Below are 19,024 nucleotides of genomic sequence, written 5' to 3'. Positions count from 1 at the left end.
AACCTGTCTGCCATATGGCTACTTCCTTTTTTCCCCAATCATCTTCTAAGAGAATGTTTATTCTTGTTTTGTTCTGTCTGCGTTTTTACATTTCTGACCACTTATACTCTGTTTTACATTATTCCAGTTTATATTTGGGCATGTTCCCCTTCTCCTGCTCTTATGTCTCACTGCCAATTAGGACCTCACTGGTACCAGATCCCGGAAGAATTTCTTGGGCCTAGTTGGTTTTAGTAACTGTGATGAAGGGCAGTGATAAGCTATCCCTAGGATAATATCAAACACAACTTCATCCAACAAGTACGAGAACTGAAGGGTCCAACGAAGGCCAGAACCATCTGAACAAGGCACATATTCAGAAGCTGGAAACAAAGCACATTCCCAACACACCCAGACAGTATGGCTTCTCCCGCTTCCGGTGTCTCTCGCGGTCATATCGGTATCCCGGATAACAAGTACACAGCACTCGGCCAAAGTTGTCTGTGCACTGCTGTTCACAGGGAGCCTCTGCACAAACGTCGTAATCTGAAAAAGCAAAGTGAGAGCTCACGTCAACCACAGGATGAGGCGGGGTAACCTGGCCCTGGCCTGGAAAGGACTTTCTGGGCTCTGCTCAAGGGCACATGTGAAGTGTGGACAGATACACTTAGAAAGACAGGAACTCTTTCGGGCTGTGGGGCACCTTCTAAGAGTACTGCAATGGGTAACATACACGGCATCACATCACTCGTGATTTTCCCCCTAAGTTGCCTCCTCATCCTTTGGTCTTTGTCACTATCCAGAGAGAAAAGACTCCTAAGAGGGCCAGACTCTGCGGATTCCCTCGGAGGTGGGGTGCTGTTTTGTCTTGTTCATCAACTGCTGTGGAGGCAGAGGACTCCACCCAGCAGAACACTAAACAAAGGCCAGCTGGGGTGACAGGCGTTGGCATCATCATATGGGAGGAAGGGCTGGAAGTCAGGCAGGCTCAGAGAGGTAGGAAGGGGACTTTGTGTACACACGTCTGGACTCATGCTGCTAATACCTGAGACTGGGTAATTTACATAGGAAAGAGGTTTAATTGGCTCACAGTTCCACATAGCTGGGGAGGCATCACAATCATGGCTGAAGGTAAATGAGGAGCAAAGGTGCTTCTTACATGGCAGCAGGCAAGGGAGTGTGTGCAGGGGAGCTCCCCATCAGATCTTGTGAGACTTATGCACTAACATGAGAACACCATGGGAAAGACCTGCCCCATGATTCAATTACGTCCCACTAGGTCCTTCCCATGACACGTGGGAATTATGGGAGCTACAATTCAAGATGAGATTTGGGTGGGGACACAGCCAAACCATATCACTGTGTAACAGAAATGTGCATGACTTATAAGAGAGCCGATGCTTATATGTGTATACCGTATAAGTGTGCATCCTGGGGGGTGATCTCTCATGCTGAGAAGGGATTGGGTGAGTTCGAATGGTTAGTGGTCTCTTTCCAGTCCTCAGCCTGTGCAAACTGAAGTGGATACACTGCTACTCATAAAGAATTAGGGCATCTGCTCCTCTCAGTTCCCAGGAACTGATATGTAATGAGCCTCTGAAGGGACTTTGGCTCTAATTCAGTAGCTCAGGCACAACACTGACTCCCAGACTGGAGCCAGCACCTCATTAATCCTTGCACTATCTCCTCCAGGTGCTGACACATAAACTATCCTTGGACACCGAGTGAGTCTGGCTTTGCTCCACCACATATGAAGGTGAATGGGTGGGGTGTCAGCTCTTGATGCAGGGAGGGTTTGTGTGACAAGTATTGTGCCATTCTCACAATGACCTGGAAAGCTGCCCTTGTTGTAAAATACTCCTTCCCATGATTGTGATTTCACGCCTGCTTTGCCTGCATGGTGTTCTGACCAACCCTGCAAACTGTCTCTAGCTACACATTTCCTCCACTTGGCATCACCTCTAGGCAGCCAAGGTTCTGTGCTCTTTATGTTGGAGAGCATGATCCTGGCATAACTGGCTGTGAGCTTCCCTGTTGGCTATTGCCACCATTCTGCAGCAGCTGGGAAGGGGAAGAAGGAGGCAGAGAGGCTGTCAAAGTGTTTGAGTTGATCATGGTGCCTAACAAGGCAGTTCCCTGTCTCTCCTACCATTCCTGCGTCCTTGAGGAACCACTTCCAACTCTTCTAGCTGATTCTTTCTACACTCACTTCTGCATCTCTCAATAGCTGACTTGCATTGCTTCTTTATTTTTATTTTAAATCCTCTCTAATGACTTCCAGTAACAGAGGAGATGCATTGAATTTTTTCAAGGCCTCCTGTCCCCTGCAGTCATACCTGTAACTTTCTATTCCCTCCATCTGGCGAATATAGTTATGATGAAATTTTGATGTGATAATCTTTAGTATTTGTACCATAATGACAACATAAAAGCTATTCTTTGCTGAACCTGGCACTATGCTTGAATTACTTGTACCTTCTTGAAGACCTTTTTATCTTCTCTGGAACTAAAAGAATTATCTTGTATATTTTTGGGGTGCCAGTTACTGAACTTTCTCTCTTAGCTTCAAACATCCACCTTCTTCTTCTATGGACTACTTTGTGACTTGGGCTCTGGAGTCCACATTCCTTTGTCAGCTGCCAACCTCTTAGTTTCTGACAGTGACACACATACAGACACAGACAGAAACAGGGAGGCTGGAAGAGGAAGAAGGGATATCGGCCTTTTTCTGTTTTACTTCCTGAGATTCCTATTCATGAAAGCCTAATATCAACCTTTCTCTTCCATCCCACTAGCAGATTGTTTCAATAGCAGCTGCAAGCTGGGCATGGTGGCATGTGCCACCTCCGGAGGTTGAGGTGAGAGGCTGACTTGAGGCCAGGAGTTCAAGACCAGCCTGGGCAACATAGTGAGATCCTGTGTCTACCAAAAAGAATACAGTAGCAGCAAAATCGAGCTTGAATTTTTCCTAACACTTGCAAAAATCAGCCTCACTGTATCCCATTTCAGAGACATCAGCACCAGCCAGCCATCTGGTAGCCCCGCCTCCAAGGTCTGGGTCCCAGATCCACTAGTAACTTCCTCTAGGTTCTGAGAAATAGGGCTTGCTAGTCAGTGCCTCTTCCTCAGAGTTCTGGGTCCTCCCAACTTCTAAGTTTTCACTGGGTCAATATCTTCTCTTTGTTTCCCTAGCCTAGAGGCGGTAGCTGCTTCCTGCAGTTGTTACCTCAATGATACTTAGTTTTCCTTTTGCATTTTTGGTTCTCAATTACTAGTTAGCAGTTCTTCATATTAATTGCTTTCTGTTAAATAAGTGGCGAAGGCTCTGTTTCTGGACAACTTCAATCTACATATTCAGTTCTCTACAAATTGATCACTAATTCATCACCAGAGATCCCCTCAATTTTGCAAATCTCTTCTTATAGACATTTTTTCAAATTAATCTCAACTTGCTCTAATTAGGACTCTGTAGGTCTGCTGCATGGCAGCTACTACTCTTGGTCTTGAACTCCTCAGGTAATCCTCTTGTCTCAGCCTCCCAAAGTGCTGGGATTACCAGTACCGCACCCAGCCTGTAGCTGCATCCAGGAATGTGCATTCACCATGAACCTATGGATGCCCATCACCTCCCTCTCTCTTGTGTTGGATTCCTGTTTCCTGGATCCCACATGTATTAGTCTGTTCTCACACTGCTAAGAAAGACATACCTGAGACTGGATAATTTATAAAGGAAAGAGGTTTAACTGACTCACAGATCCACGTGGCTGGAGAGGCCTTACAATCATGGAAGAAGGCAAATGAGCAAAGTCATGTCTTACATGGTGGCAGACAAGAGAGAGCTTGTGCATGGGAACTCTCATTTATAAAACCATCAAATCTTGTGAGACTTATTCGCTACCATGAGAACAGCATGGGGTAAACTGCCCCCATGATTCAATTATCTCCACCTGGCCCTGACCTTGACACGTGGGGATTATTACAATTCGATGTGAGATTTGGGTGGGGACACAGCCAAACCATATTTCCACATCTTTCTCTCTTCCAGTTTACTCCCTCATTTTAGTGTAGAATATTCTCCACTGGCTTCCTGACTTAGAGCAGCAAATATGAAGCAGCAACGCTTAAAAACTATAGCTTCCACTCATGAGTTAACATATTTCTTTAGACATTCTAGTTTCTTTTTGCCATCTGTTATGGTTAATGCTACGGGTCAGCTTGGCTAGGCCATGGTACCCAGCTATTTAGTCTGGAGCAAGGTTCACCAGGAGGATATATATGCTCTGAATCAGTATCCAACATATGGTATGGTTTGTCCCATAACCAGGATTCACAGGTCCCAGAATCAAGGGTGGAAACGGGAGTGGCACCACTCACTGTTACCCATACTGATCCACTAGCAAAATTTTTGCTTCCTGTTCCTGTAACTTTATGTTATATTGGCCTAGAGGGCTTAGTTTCAAAGGGAGGAATACTTCCAGCAACAGAGGCAAAAATGATTCCATTGAACTGAAAATTAAGGTGCCACCTGGCCACTTTGGTCTCCTCATGACTCTGTATCAGCAGGCAAAAAAGGGAGTTATTGTGCCAGCTGGGGTGACTGATCCTGGCTACCAAGGGGAAATTGTACTGTTACTCCACAACAGAGAGAAGGAAATTTTTCTGGAACACCAGAAACACCTTAGGTGGTCCCTTAGTAATTGTCACACCCTGTGATTAAAAAGTCAACAGAAGAAAACAACTCAATTCAGGCAGGGCTAACGTCTCAGATCCTTCAGGAATGAAGGTGTGGATCACCTTACCAGGTAGAGAAAGAACCACGATCAGGCAAGGTGCTTGCTGAGGGCAAAGGGAATATGGGTTGGGTAGTAGAAGGTGGCAGGTTACATATATCAGCTATGACCATGTGACAAGTTACAGAAAAAAAGCACTGTAAATTGTAATGAGTATTTCGTACCTTTCCATGGATTATTTCCATGTTTGTGTTTGTGCGTTTGCATCTGTATGCCAATCTTTGTTTTCTTCCTTCTTTTATCTTCTTATCATATGTCATAAGATGTAGTGACTTTATATCACAGAATTTAAATACTGTTAACTTTACATCACAGTATTTACATTAAAGCATATCAAGGAGATGCTGGAAAAGTCCAGTGCCACAGGACTTCACACCCTCTTCTGGGGAAAGGGTTAGTGTGTTTCATGCGGGATAGTTGTAGCATGTCAGATGAACATACAACTTTGTTATTGCCTTTATCTGGGGATTAGGTAGGTTTAAGGAGAGGCGTATGGGTGCCAAGTTGACAAGGGGTAGATTTGCGATAATTTTATGTGTCATATCGGCTAGGCCAAAGTATCCAAATATTAGGTCAAACGTTATTCTAGGTGTTTCTGTGAAGATATTTTTAGATGAGATAAACATTGAAATCAATAGACTTTGAGTAAATCAGATGACCCTCCATAATGTGTATGGGCCTCATCCAATCAGGTGAAGGTCTTAATAGAAAAAAACATGACCTCCCCTCCCACACCCCGCCAATCTAAGGGGGACTTCTGGCCAGCAGACTCCAACTGCAACTCCTCCCTGGATCTCTTGCCTGCCAGCCTACACTGAAGACTTTGGATTTGCATCTCCACAATCTCATGAGCCAATCCCTTTAAAAAAGTCTCAATCTCTCACTCAGTCTCAGTCTCTCCCTCTCTCTCCATTCATAGAAAATCAAAATCAAAATTGGTTCTATTTCTCTGGAGAACCTTAATATACAATATTTTCTGAAATCCTGCATTTGTACCTTGCACTCTCTGGTGATAGAAACAATTATGACTAAAGATATCTTTAGTAAAAGAAACAATCACTGACTTTTTCCCACAGATTAAAACAAATCTGCTATGAAAAGTGTTCTAGCAAAAAGCAACAGAGCAGAGAAGTAGCTCTGGCAAAACAACTTTCAGCATGTGTGACCACTTTTCCTGAAAATATTCAGTTCTGGGTTGTGTTAATTATAGGCGCTGTCGTCTCTTTAGGATGAGGGAGACTAGTTTTAAGACCTAGATGTTTGAAACCACTAACACTGAAAGAAACTCTAAGTATGTGGTATCCATGCAATGTGTTTCTAATTAGGTTGGGCAAGGTCTTTAGATAAGATCTTGAACCAAAGGGCCTAAAACTTAATTTTCTTTGCAGTCTGCCAAACTGCAACATAAAGGATACAGCTGGTGATTGAGAAAAGCTGATATAGAAAGAAATGCAATTATTGTGACTTTTGTGGGTTTACCCATCATGCTATAACCAACAGAATTGACTGGCAGAGAGAAATTCAGCTTAGAGAAACCCAAGACCACATCAGCCATCACATGTGGAGCGACTCCCAGCCAGCCTTCCTATGGCAGCTTTCTCAAAGGTCGCAGCTATGATTCAAGGAACTGTCCCATCCTTCCACTGAAAACAGCAATAAATGGGAGGGATTCATCTGCTTCTAACTGATCAAAAATGGTGCTCTATGAGATAATGCAACAGAATTAGCTTGGCTGGGCTCTAGATCTTCTACAGATCACATTCCCCACCCATCTCACCCCAGCCCTGAACGAGTTTAACCCCATGCCCTTCAAACAAAGTCTTTAGTGCTTTCTGTGTCAGGGCTCTGCCTGGAACCCACTGCAGTCCTCTACTTTCTACTTGTTTAAGTCCTGGGCAGTCTTCCTTGATAACATGGTCTCACTTCTCCCCTCATTTCCAAGACCCTCTTTGACTGCCCTGGGCCTCTGTGTATGTGTCCCCTCTGAACACTTCCTGCTTTGAATGTCTCTACTGCACATACTGCAGTTAGTACTAACAATGACAATAGCAGCAATAACAGCAGCCACCATTTATCAAGCATGTAATAAGAACCAGCCTGTGTTCCAAGTGCTTGACATGTGGCAAAATTCTTAAAACCATCATTTGACCCACATACTAATACTACCCTGTAAGAACCAAGGCTTAGAAAGTAACTTGAACTTGCCCAAGGTCACAGCTATTAGTAGGACATAGAAGCATGATAAAAATCCAGGTCTATCTGATTCTATCTGCTCCCCATCCTGGCTTCTCAACTTGAATGCATGCAACTTGAGAGCTGGTTCCCTGCCTTACTTTGTATCTGTATCTGAGTGCTGGGTTGAACTCTCAGGTAGTGTTTGCTGATGGGCATGTAAAGGGACTTAAAGTTTAGCAGGTGAAAGGCAAGTAAAGAAAGCAGGTGGAGAGGTCAAGGGAGGAGGGCTAGTTCTAACTGTGTATAAAATGCTAATTGGGGGATTGTAGCCCATTAATCATAAAACCTGAAATGCTACATAAGAATGACTCAATGTGTGCAAACACATCATGTAACGATCAGACACTGGACGTTACATATAACAAAATTGGCATCAGAAAAATTTAATGCCAAAAAATATGCACAGATGGCACAGATAATCGGACACAGATAGCACCTATATTCCTTCAACATCTAAAGTTGATAGACTTCGAGTGATTAGTTGTGAATAAAGTGACACAATCTTTTTTATATTACATACCTTCTGGGATGCATTGTCCAAGAACAAATTTATATCCTTTGCAGCACTTTTTCCTAAGAGACAAACAAATATTTAAAATATAATATTAGGTTAAAAATAAAATTCTTTTCAGTTGTTGTTTTTTGAATGAAATAACTCGTGCCCAGGAAACACTGAGGCATAAAGCAAAGTAGGGGCAAAGTATTTTTAAGGCAATCTGGGATTAAAAGAAAAAATATCAATAATACATGACCACATTTTCTAATACCAGGATATTCTTTGTGCTACATAATACACGAAATCAACATTTTGAATCCTATGAAATTAATTAACTCAGACTTCAAGATACTTACATTAAGCAATTAAAGGAGTATAGGACATAAATAGGAAAAGGACCTTTAAGGATGACCAGGCCTCTCATTCCACAGGCCAAAGAGATACAACTTGTTTATTATAACAATTAATGAATCATAATAACAATACTTGGCTAATTATAACATAATGATTGTTAATTGTAATATAACAATAATTAGGTAGTCAACTATTAAGGCAGAGACTGGAACCCAAACATTCTGATTCTCATTTGAGTAATTTTTTTTTAAAAACACTTGTACCATATAAGAAACCAAAAGGTACCTAAATGATCCGAATTTAAAATATAGTGAACAGGTCATTCCTAACATAAATATTCAATACTTACTCCACTTCAACTAAGCTAAGTTAACCAAGTTAACTACCTGCTAGAAGAAAAATATTTACACTCTCTGAATGAATACAGCAAGACGCAGGCTCTCACAACATAACATGTACAAATGTGACCCATTCTCAAAGAGAAGTCAATCAATGCTGCAATCTCCAAGATAACCCATATGTTGGAATTATTAGACTTTAAAGTAGCTATTCAACTGTGTTCAGCTACATAAAGGAAAATACACCTGCAATGAACAAAACAGAAAATGTCAACAGAGAAACTACTAAAAGAACAAAACAGAAATTATAGAACAGACAAACAGATCTGAAACTTTTAAACATGCTGCTGGATGTGCTTAACAGAAGAATGGAGAAATGATGCAGGAAAGAATTTGTTTTTTTATTTTTATTTTTATTTTTTTTTGAGACGGAGTCTTGCTGTGTCTCCTGGGCTGGAGTGCAGTGGCCAGATCTCAGCTCACTGCAAGCTCCGCCTCCCGGGTTTTACGCCATTCTCCTGCCTCAGCCTCCGGAGTCGCTGGGACTACAGGCGCCCGCCACCTTGCCCGGCTAGTTTTTTGTATTTTTTAGTAGAGACGGGGTTTCACCTTGTTAGCCAGGATGGTCTCGATCTCCTGACCTCATGATCCGCCCGTCTCGGCCTCCCAAAGTGCTGGGATTACAGGCTTGAGCCACTGCGCCCGGCCGGAAAGAATTTGTGAATTTGAAAATAAATGAAATAAAATAAATAAATGAAATAAATAAGTGAACATTATCCAATCTGAAGGAAAGAGAAAAAAAAGACTTAAAAAAAGGAACAGAGACTTGTGGGTTAATATCAGAGGTCTAAGGTCTGGTACTTGGAGTTCTAGAGGGAGAGGAGACAGTAAATGGAGCAGAAAAATATATTTGAAAAAACAATGGCTGAAAATTTCCAAAATGTAGTGAAAGAAAATCATTTTCAGATTAAAGAAGTTTAGCAAGCCCGAAACGGCTAACTACACACATACACAAAATGCCTACCGATGTCATAGTCACGTTGCTGAAACCAAAAGAGAAAATCCTGAAAGCAGAGAAAAATTACACATGATATACAGGGAAAGGAAGATTTTAATAACCACGAACCTCTCATCAGAAAACCACAATAACCAGAAGACAGTGATATGACATCCTTTGAGTGCTGAGAAAACAAACTTGTTCAACCCAGAATATCCAGTGAAAATATCCTTCAAGAATGAAGGTGAAATGAAGACATTTCAGATTTTAAAAAACTAAAAATTCATTGCCAGCAGACCTGTGCTAAAGGGAGTTATTCAGGCTAACAGGAGATGACACTAGAGGGAAACGTACATCTTTAGGAAGGAATGAAGAGCATTATAAACGTAAATATCTGAGAACATATAAAGAATTTTTAAGTTCTGGATACATGTGCAGCACATGCCGGTTACATAGGTATACATGTGCCATGGTGGTTTGCTACACCCATCAACCCGTCATCTAGGTTTTGAGCCCCACGTGCATTAGGTATCTGTCCTAATGCTCTCCCTCCCCTTGCTCCCCATCCCTCAACAGGCCCGAGTGTATGATGTTCCCCTCCCTGTGTCCATGTGTTCTCATTGTTCAACTCCCACTTACGAGTGAGAACATGCGGTGTTTGGTTTTCTGTTCCTGTGTTTGTTTGCTGAGTGATGGTTTCCACCTTTATCCATGTCCCTGCAAAGGACATGAATTCATTCTTTTTTATGGCTACATAGTATTCCATGGTGTATGCCAGTTAGAATGGCGATCATTAAAAGTCAGGAAACAACAGATGCTGGAGAGGATGTGGAGAAATAGGAACGCTTTTACACTGTTAGTAGGAGTGTAAATTAGTTCAACCATTGTGGAAGATAGTGTGGCAATTCCTCAGGTATCTAGAAATACTGTTTGACCCAGCAATCCCATTACTGGGTATACATCCTAAGGATTATAAATCATTCTACTATAAAGATACATGCACACATATGTTTATCACAGCACTATTCACAATAGCAAAGACTTGCTCTTAATTTCTCAAAGCAAAAATAATAACATATATTGTCTTGCAAGGTTTGTAGTTGCATGTAGTTGCAATAAATATGACAACTGTAGGAAAAAATGGCAGATGGTTAAATGGACCTATATGGTTACAAAGTCCCTACATTTTATGTAAAATAGCAAAACGTTGGCATTTCTGCTGGAGCTAATGTTTCCTTTGTCTCATTGTCTCCTGCTCCCATTACTTTCCCCTTTCCTTGCCTTCACCACTTCCATCATCATACACGAGAAGCTGAGAATTAACCACTGTACAGTGGATCTGCAAATCTCAAGAACATACCCCAAGATATTTTGACTATAAAGGTTAAATGACTACTCTGAAGAAGTATTTTTTGGTAACTATTAAAAACATAAGATTCAAGATTATTCCTATTGCAACATCATTCTCGCTCATTTGTGTTTGGGCATGCTTTCTAGGAAGAGAAACTGAGTTAAACGCAGTCTACCACTGGGAACTGCATGTCACCTACAGCCTGTCATGTCACCTGTGTGAACACACCATTTGCATATCAAGGTAGAGAAATGAGCAGAAACCACTGATTTGGGAAATCAGACATTATCTGCGTTTTCAAACAAGTTTCAGTTTTGTCGAATAATCAGAACTTTCACGTAGGTTAGATAAGGTCTTCTAAGAATTTTGACACACTTAATTTTTTTCATCACATTTTAATAAAAAATAATTTAAGATCATTATTTTCTACTCCTTCAAATTAGTATAATGTGATTATATTACAGGTTGAGTAACCCTCATCTGAAATACTTGGAACCAGAAGCGTTCGGATTTCAGATTATTCGGGCGTTTGGCATATTTGCAGAATACCAGCTGAGCATCCCCAGTCCAAAAATCTAAAATCTGAAATGTTCCAATGAGCATTTCTTTTGAAAATGTTTCAAAATTTTGGATTAGGGATGCTCAACCTGTATTGGTCAAATCAACTTGCTGCACTACAATTTGGTCTCCCAGGTAAATTACCATTCCTAGGAGAAACTTAAGTAATCTCTTCCTGAAAAAAAATTTATAAAAATTTGATAAAATCCATAATTAGTTTTATGTGGAATTTATGAAAAGTTCATACAATTGTTAAAAGTCACATTTGGTAACAGAAATTCTGAAGCACTGAAGCATAACTGGGTACAGCAATGCCACTTCATTCTTCTCCCTGTAACATTTCTCGCATGCAATCCAGTGGTGGTAGATATCTTACTTCAAAAGCATATAAAGTATGCTTTCAATATAAAAACAGTGGCATTTGGGGATGCTATCAAAACAGACTTGAGTGATACAGCTAAGGTTCCCCTGCCTGAACTGGAATTCCCAGCACAGATTAATTTGACATTTTATGATAGAAGGAAATCATCCATCCATCCAATTTACCAATATGAATGATGTGTGGCAGTGTCCAGAGTGCTCTTATTAGACATAATTTCCCAACTTCTCAAACTAAATTATAATTTTACATACCAAGAGAAGCCCACGAAGATATAAATTTATGATGAGGTACCAAAAGTACAGGGTCTACCTTTCTATTCCATGAAACTTAAACTCTGTCTAGTTTTCCATAGTTTAAAAAAGTCCAAGCTCCTAACAACCAGAAGGAAAACTGGCTTGAGTATTCATTAAAATTTTACGGTTATTACTTACTCCATTACTTGAGGCTGCCCTACAGAAAACTATAAGAGGAAGAAAAGTGTACTGGATGATTTGAAACTCCAGTGATTCAGGGGAAAGTTGGATACAAGGGGGAAAAACCCAAGTGTTTTTGATAATCAAATCAAACATCATAGTTAAACATATGGTTTTATTTGTCTGTTTCTATTTTAATGCTGCATTTAAGATATAACCTCTGAGCTGTTTGATGGCATTTTAAAGTTCATGCAAATCAATATGATCCCCTACAATCTCTCTTTCCATATCCAAGATATTAAAGTTGGGCACTGTGACCTTTATGAGCATTTCAAGGGTTTAGTACTGTCCATGCCGTGGAGTGAGAAGCAACCTGTCGTTTGCTTTTTCATGAAATCAAATAATGAAGTGATTTGATATGCTTTCAAAAGGCTATGGAACTCCATCATGAGAAGATCTGAGTTTCAGGATGGGCATGCATCATTTAAACACCTGCTTAGCTAAGAATTAATTTCCCCTCTGGGTTTTTTAATTGCATAACTGACCTCAGCTCTCTGCTCACGGGAAGGAGTTGTGAGACTGCAGTGCATCCTTCTGTCTTCCCTAGAGTTCCTGAGAATACATTATTTTGCATGTTAAACACCCATCAATCATAAATCACCATTTAAAATAAATAATGAAATATTCTGAAGTATTAAAAAAATAAACACTGGTTGCACATGTTATACCGTTTCAAAGATTACTTAGAACATTATTTATGTACAACAAAGTTGAGACGGCCAAAGCGAAATCTTGTTATGAAAGCATGGGCACTTGTTAGATCTAACTACAAACACTGCTGTATGGTTTTTATCTTTAGAAAAACAAACTAAGATGGGGAAAGCTTGTGTGAGTCTAGGGAGACAATCATTCTTAATACGTTTCACGTGTGGTAGCTTGGTTTTCCAAATACAAATACTTTTCTCACTTCTTGGCAAGGGGAAGTGATTAGATGGTTGTTACATAGAAAGGGTTTTCATTATTATATCTTGTAATCAAGAAAGTCTGTAGAGTTTTCCCCTGGGTGCCCCTGAGTATAAACACATGTAAAAAAAATAATAAAAAAAGTCATGCAGGCAGAAATACACCCCTCCAGCCAGGTGTGTGTGAGAGCTTTTGGAAGGAAAAACTACACCAAAAAAATGAAGATAACAGAGATTGCATCATCAGACTGTCTGCTGGTCATTATGTTAGAGACTAGAAAAGAATTTTAAAAATAACTTCCTATAGTATTAGAAGACTAAAAGTGACCATGAAAGGTCAAGTGAATTAGCTGACAAATATCTGCACCCTTGCTGCAATGCAAGGGTAAATTGTTCTATGATTTATTTGGGGTTTTCCTTGCATGGCTGCTTGTTCATGCACCAGATAAATCAGATTTTTATTTATTTATTTATTTTTTTAAGATAGGGTCTCACTCTGTTGTACAGGCTGGAGTGCAGTGGCATGATCTCAGCTCACTGCAACCTTTGCCTCCCAGGTTTAAGCGATTCTCCTGCCTCAGCATTCTGATTAGCTGGATTACAGGCACCCGCCACCATGTTCGGCTTATTTTTGTGTTTTTGGTAGAGACAGGGTTTCACCATGTTGGCCATGCTGGTCTCGAACTCCTGACCTTGTGGATCTGCCTGCCTCGGCCTCCCAAAGTGCTAGGATTACAGGCATGAGCCACCATGCCTGGCCTGATTTTTTTTTTTTTTAATGAGAGAGAAAACTGCATTTTTGAGAGTATTTGAGAGTTCTTGGTGTTAAGGTAATATGTAATGAATGGAGCATTGGCTTTGGGGTCAACCAATGTGGGCTATGATTTTGGCTCTGGCATTTACAGAGCTAGGGATGTGACCTTGGGCTTGCTCCTTAATCTTGCTGAGCTTCAGATTCCTCATGGACAAAACATGAATAAATAGTATCTGCCTTATGCGATTGTTGATAGGATTACAGATAATATAAGAAAGGTGCCTAGCACAGGGCCTGGCTTGCAGTCAGAATAGTGGTCTAGCTGCAGTTTTATGAATACAAGCAAATGGCAAAAGCAACTCTTCCCAGTTGCTTTCATCTTATGACTTATCTCTTTTTTTCCACCTCTTATTCAAGGGCAGACACATCTTTTCTTCTAAAAACAAAATAGGGGAAGAAACAGGGAGGAAGAAAAGTAAGGGGAGAAACTTTTGATTTCAAGAGGCTGGAAAAGAAATGTTACATTGCTTTCTTCTTTTACAAGTTAGCCCCAAATAATGAAAACCAGAAATAAAAATGCAAGCCCCACACCATATGGATTTAGGAGACTTCTCTAACCCTGAAACACAATGTATGAACACGACAAAAGGATTGTGTGGGGTGGAATAACTTCAAACCTGGGAGGCTCCAGGGGTAGCTACCGTGGAGAAGCCAGCCAGCCCTCCCTGCGGAACCTCAGCAAGGCTTAGAAACCAGAAGCACCAGCTGTTAAGGAAAGTGGAGACCAGGGTGCAGCAAGATGATCTCCAAGCCTGGTGAGAAGGAAGACTTCCATGTTTCTCCCCAACCCCAAAGCAAGTAGCCCCTATCCTTTTCCTACTGCAACAAGAAGCAAGAGGTATATTCTTTTGGAAAACTATAGCCAAATAAAACAAGGAAACCTCAAACCTACCTATTTATTCATTTACGTGTAAGCTTGTTATTACCAAATCTCAGTGACAATATTAAGAGAATCATAAAAAGCATATCCAAGAAACTCCAGACTCTGGGCTACCAAGCCAGAGAGCTGAGCAGAACCTGCCCTCTAGTAGGTAATCCTGGTCAGGCACACAGAAGTCCCAAATGCTTTTAAAGAACCTCTTCAATTTAATATTTCATTCCAAAGCAACGAGCTCCTTCTGATGAAGGCTTCTAAAGGCACACTAGATGGTGGCTTCCTCACACTGTCAACTACTCAGGCCTAAATGGAGACTTCCGAGACACAAAAACTGGAGAACCCAATTTGCATAACTTTCATCATTCCAGCCATACTGTGGCATGCCTAAGAAGGCAGTCTGGAAGAGAGTTTTTGCCAGCAAGTACTGAGAACATGATCCCCTGGGGCTAATTTTAAAAGGCTGAGAGTTTAAAAGTGGTCCTGAATTTTTTTGTAAAGTTTTTTACTATGAGGAATCTTTCGTTTCAATGTTCTTCGCTTGCTGAAATCTTCATTGAGCTTTGCATGACTTTGTGTGAACCACTAGAATTCCTTTTACACTACATCCCCTGAGAATAGAGCTGAATAAAATTACTGGTCTCACATCTGAGCATGCTTGGTTCCAGCCTTTTAGCCAGAAAGACTGCTCCTCCCAGGCAAATGTAAGAGTATCATGGTCACTACAGCAATCACTAAGAGAAAACTAAAAACAAAATCTCCCTCCACCCACCACCACCAAAACCTGCCTATTTGTTCATCTACATTGTAAGCTTGTTATTACCAAATCTCAGTGGCAATATTAAGAGATTCACAAAAAGCTTGTTAGGCATAACTTGCTAACATGTACAGTTACTGATGGTCAAAATCAAATGAGAAAAACAGTATAATGGTACCTAAAAAAAATTAAACAGAATTACCACATGATCCAGTAACTCCACTAATGGATATACAGTCAAGAGAATTGAAAGCAGGGACTCAAACAGATATTTGTACACCACTGGTCATAGCAGCATTATTCACAGTAGCCAAAAGGTAGACATATCCCAATGTCCATCAATGGATGAACGGACAAAAAGGTGGTGCATACATACAATGGAATATAGTTCAGCCTTAAAAAGGAAATTCTGATGCATGCTATAACATGGATGAACCTTGAAGACATTATGCTAAGCAAAATAAGCCCAACACAAAAGGAGAAATACGGCATGATTTCACTTATATGAGGTACCTAGAGTATCCAAATTCAAAGAGACTGGAAAAATGGAAGGGTGGTTGCCAGGGACTGTAAAGACGGAGTTAGTAGGAAGTTACTGGGTAATGGATACAGAGTTTCAGTTTGGGAAGATGAAAAATTCTGGAGACGGATGGGGGTGATGGATGCAGAACAATGTGAAAGTATTTAATGCCCCTGAATTTTACACTTAAAAGTGGTTAAAATGGTAAAATTTACATGTTATTTTTGCCACACACACATACACGCAACAATCAAGTGAAGAAGTAATACAGTTGAAGTCATTCCTCTAATCATTAAAACCCTGGTCATGGTATCATCTGGGCTTTAGCTGCTCAAATTACAGAAAAATAAAAAGTATATGTGGGAGGGTTATTAAACGGGGCTAAGGTAACAACCAGAAGGCACTCATTCCAACAGGGCGCAAGTGATGATTTTTTCATAAATTAATCAAATACTTCCTCAAAAAACAGAAGACCTAGAAGTCTGGGCCCTGGGCCTTGGGAATGTACTTCCCAGGTGTGAATCTGGGCTCTGCTGCTTTCCAGCTTCAGTCCTTAGATAACTGACTTTAAGTTCTTCTAACTCAACTTCCTCATCTGTAAACTGGGATAGTAACACTATTCACCCCCACAAGCTTGGGGTGAGGGTTACAGGAGTTTAAAGGCATCCAGAGCTTGGTAAGCGCTGGCATGCATCAAGCCTAACAGCAAATGTAAAAAGACATCTGCTGTTTTTCCTGCTGTGTCTCCCACACAGAGCCCACCTGAAGGACACTGAGCGCTGCAAGCAGGGACATCAGGATGCAAGGAACCCCTGCTACAGTCTAACTCCCACAGGCCTGGCTTGAAGTGAAAAGTTGCCAGTCCTCAGTGACAGTAAAACAGGGACCAGGGTCTCAACCATATGTTTCCATGTTCACTCCTGTTCAAAGATATAATAATTTTACTGGCTAGAAAGAGAAGTGAAACCTCTTAGGCTGCTGAAGCATTTGACTTCCTATGATCAATGTGATACCCATCTCAATGATTAAAGTTATATGATTGGTTCTCTGTTTACTGAAAGCAGGCCCAGAACTTATAGATGTCAACAGCAGCGCACACTACAAGGCTGAGAACATGTGTGCTGGTTCTGACAGTCCTCTCTATCTCCCTGGCATATCAGTGTGCTTCAGACCCACAGGGTCAATGTCTTCAGCAGACACAGACACTCAGATGGCCAGAGTCTCAAAGTGCTTTGGAGACAAGAACCCTGGAATGATTAACTTTCTTTTTTTTCTTTTTTCCTTTTTTTTTTTTTTGAGATGGACTCTCGCTCTGTCACCCATGCTGCAGTGCAGTGGTGCAGCTGCAGCTCACTGCAAACTTTGCCTCCTGGGTTCAAGCGATTCTCCTGCCTCAGCCTCCCAAGTAGCTGAGATTACTGGCATGTGCCACCATGCCCAGCTAATTTTGTATTTTTAGTAAAGACGGAGTTTTGCCATATTGGCCAGGCTGGTCTCGAACTCCTGACATCAAGTGATCTCTACACCTCAGTTTCCCAAAGGGCTGGGATTACAGACGTGAGCCACTGCGCCCGGCCCTGATTAACTTTTTCTTGGCAACCAAGTCTTTGAACCCAGTCTTCCATCTTTATCTCCCTAAATGAGTTTTCTACCTTGTCTACCCTCATTATCTTGCTTGCTGGCTGCCTTTTCCTTAGTTCAAATGAGAAGCAGATCATCACCGAAAATAAGGAAAAAATGTAACAAATTAAAAAAGGTAGGCTTGATATTACCTTTGCAAAAAATAAAATGCGATTATATTGTATATGGATATACTTATATACACGTAAGTAGTGAGATTTTTTTTTTTTTTTTGAGATGGAGTTTCCTTTTGTCACCCAGGCTGGAGTGCAGTGGTGTGATCTCGGCTCACTACAACCTCCACTTCCCGGATTCAAGTGATTCTCCTGCCCTATCCTCCCAAGTATCTGGGACTACAAGCGCTGCCACCACGCCCAGCTAATTTTTGTATTTTTAGTAGAGATGGGGTTTTGCCATGTTGGGCAGGCTGGTCTTGAACTGCTGACCTCAGGTGATCTGCCTGTCTTGGCCTCCCAAAGTGCTTGGATTACAAGCGTGAGCCACCACGCCCAGCTGAGATACTTATTTTTGCATAACAAAATAAAGGCTAGTTTGGAGATTCACCAAGGTATTCACAAATGGTTCTCTTCATGCAGGTGCGATAAAAGATATTCCTCATATTTTTTGCATATTTTCTGAATTTTCTATAACGAGCATGAATTGATTTTGTAAGAAAAAATAAAGGAAATAATAAAATAATCATTATTTTTCAAAGTCTTTTGGTATATTTCCAATGCCAGGCTTGGCAATGGCTTCAGAAACTTCTGGTTTTGAAACTGGGTAAGGAATGATGTTCATGAATGCATGTTTGGCACGACTATATACAGGCATGTCTGCCCCAATCATGATTCACTTCGCCAACCCAAAACAGCAACATTTTAAACAAAGTCATTGTTGTGACCAGCTACGTTTCAACCGAATGGCTTTTGACCAGGTCACCTGGAGCCAACATATGGTAACCATTAAGAAACTGCTTTAGGAAACCATAGTATCATTTAGTAAGATATTCATTATTACTTTTTTCACCTAAAATAACTGGCTTACTAGAGGTTTACTTTACATAAGATTTTAATGGAACAACTTTCTCCTTTGTAAGACGTGTTTGAACCAACAAATCTCTGCTCTCATTTATTTCCATGGTGACTAATTTTTGGAAGCACTGATGGTTGTGAATCTTACTCTGGGGGTCATCGTCCAGAGACAGCACATGAGAGACTATTACTTGGCAGCAATGTTGTTCACTGCAAACAGTAACAATTGTGGGATCCAACACCCAAAGACCTGGGCATTTATTTATTTTGACTTTATCCTTAGCTCTCTGAGCATTTTAGGAATACCTGAATAACTGTTAATAATGCTACAATGGCATTTATCAAGCAAATCATATCTTCAAGCATTGCATTATATACGATAAACTGATCAATATAACAAAAATTGTCCACCATGGTTACCAAGCATCCTGGAAAGTTTCTGAACTGCCCCCTTGCCACCTCGCTCTCTCACACTGTAAATTTTCTCTGCAAGTCTGCCATTGCTCCTCCACCTTTTCCCCTTCCTCGAAGGGTGGATCCATTCATAGGATTT

The 19,024-nt window shown here is 40.8% G+C and overlaps 1 protein-coding gene across 1 annotated transcript in view; it reads right to left on the bottom strand.

Annotated features, from left to right (window-relative positions):
* Window positions 1-19,024, bottom strand: part of CCBE1 (collagen and calcium binding EGF domains 1) — a 258,017-nt gene that overhangs the window by 31,983 nt on the left and 207,010 nt on the right. The window contains exons 3-4 of the mRNA XM_023218302.1: window positions 7,525-7,577; window positions 391-525 (exon numbers count right to left, since the gene is read on the bottom strand). Coding sequence (XP_023074070.1) covers window positions 391-525; window positions 7,525-7,577 — 188 coding nt within the window. The remainder of the gene's footprint in view (window positions 1-390; window positions 526-7,524; window positions 7,578-19,024) is intronic.

Source organism: Piliocolobus tephrosceles, chromosome 18 (assembly GCF_002776525.5).
Source record: "Piliocolobus tephrosceles isolate RC106 chromosome 18, ASM277652v3, whole genome shotgun sequence".
Taxonomy (NCBI): Eukaryota; Metazoa; Chordata; class Mammalia; order Primates; family Cercopithecidae; genus Piliocolobus; species Piliocolobus tephrosceles.
This window is presented reverse-complemented; position numbering and strand designations above follow the sequence as displayed.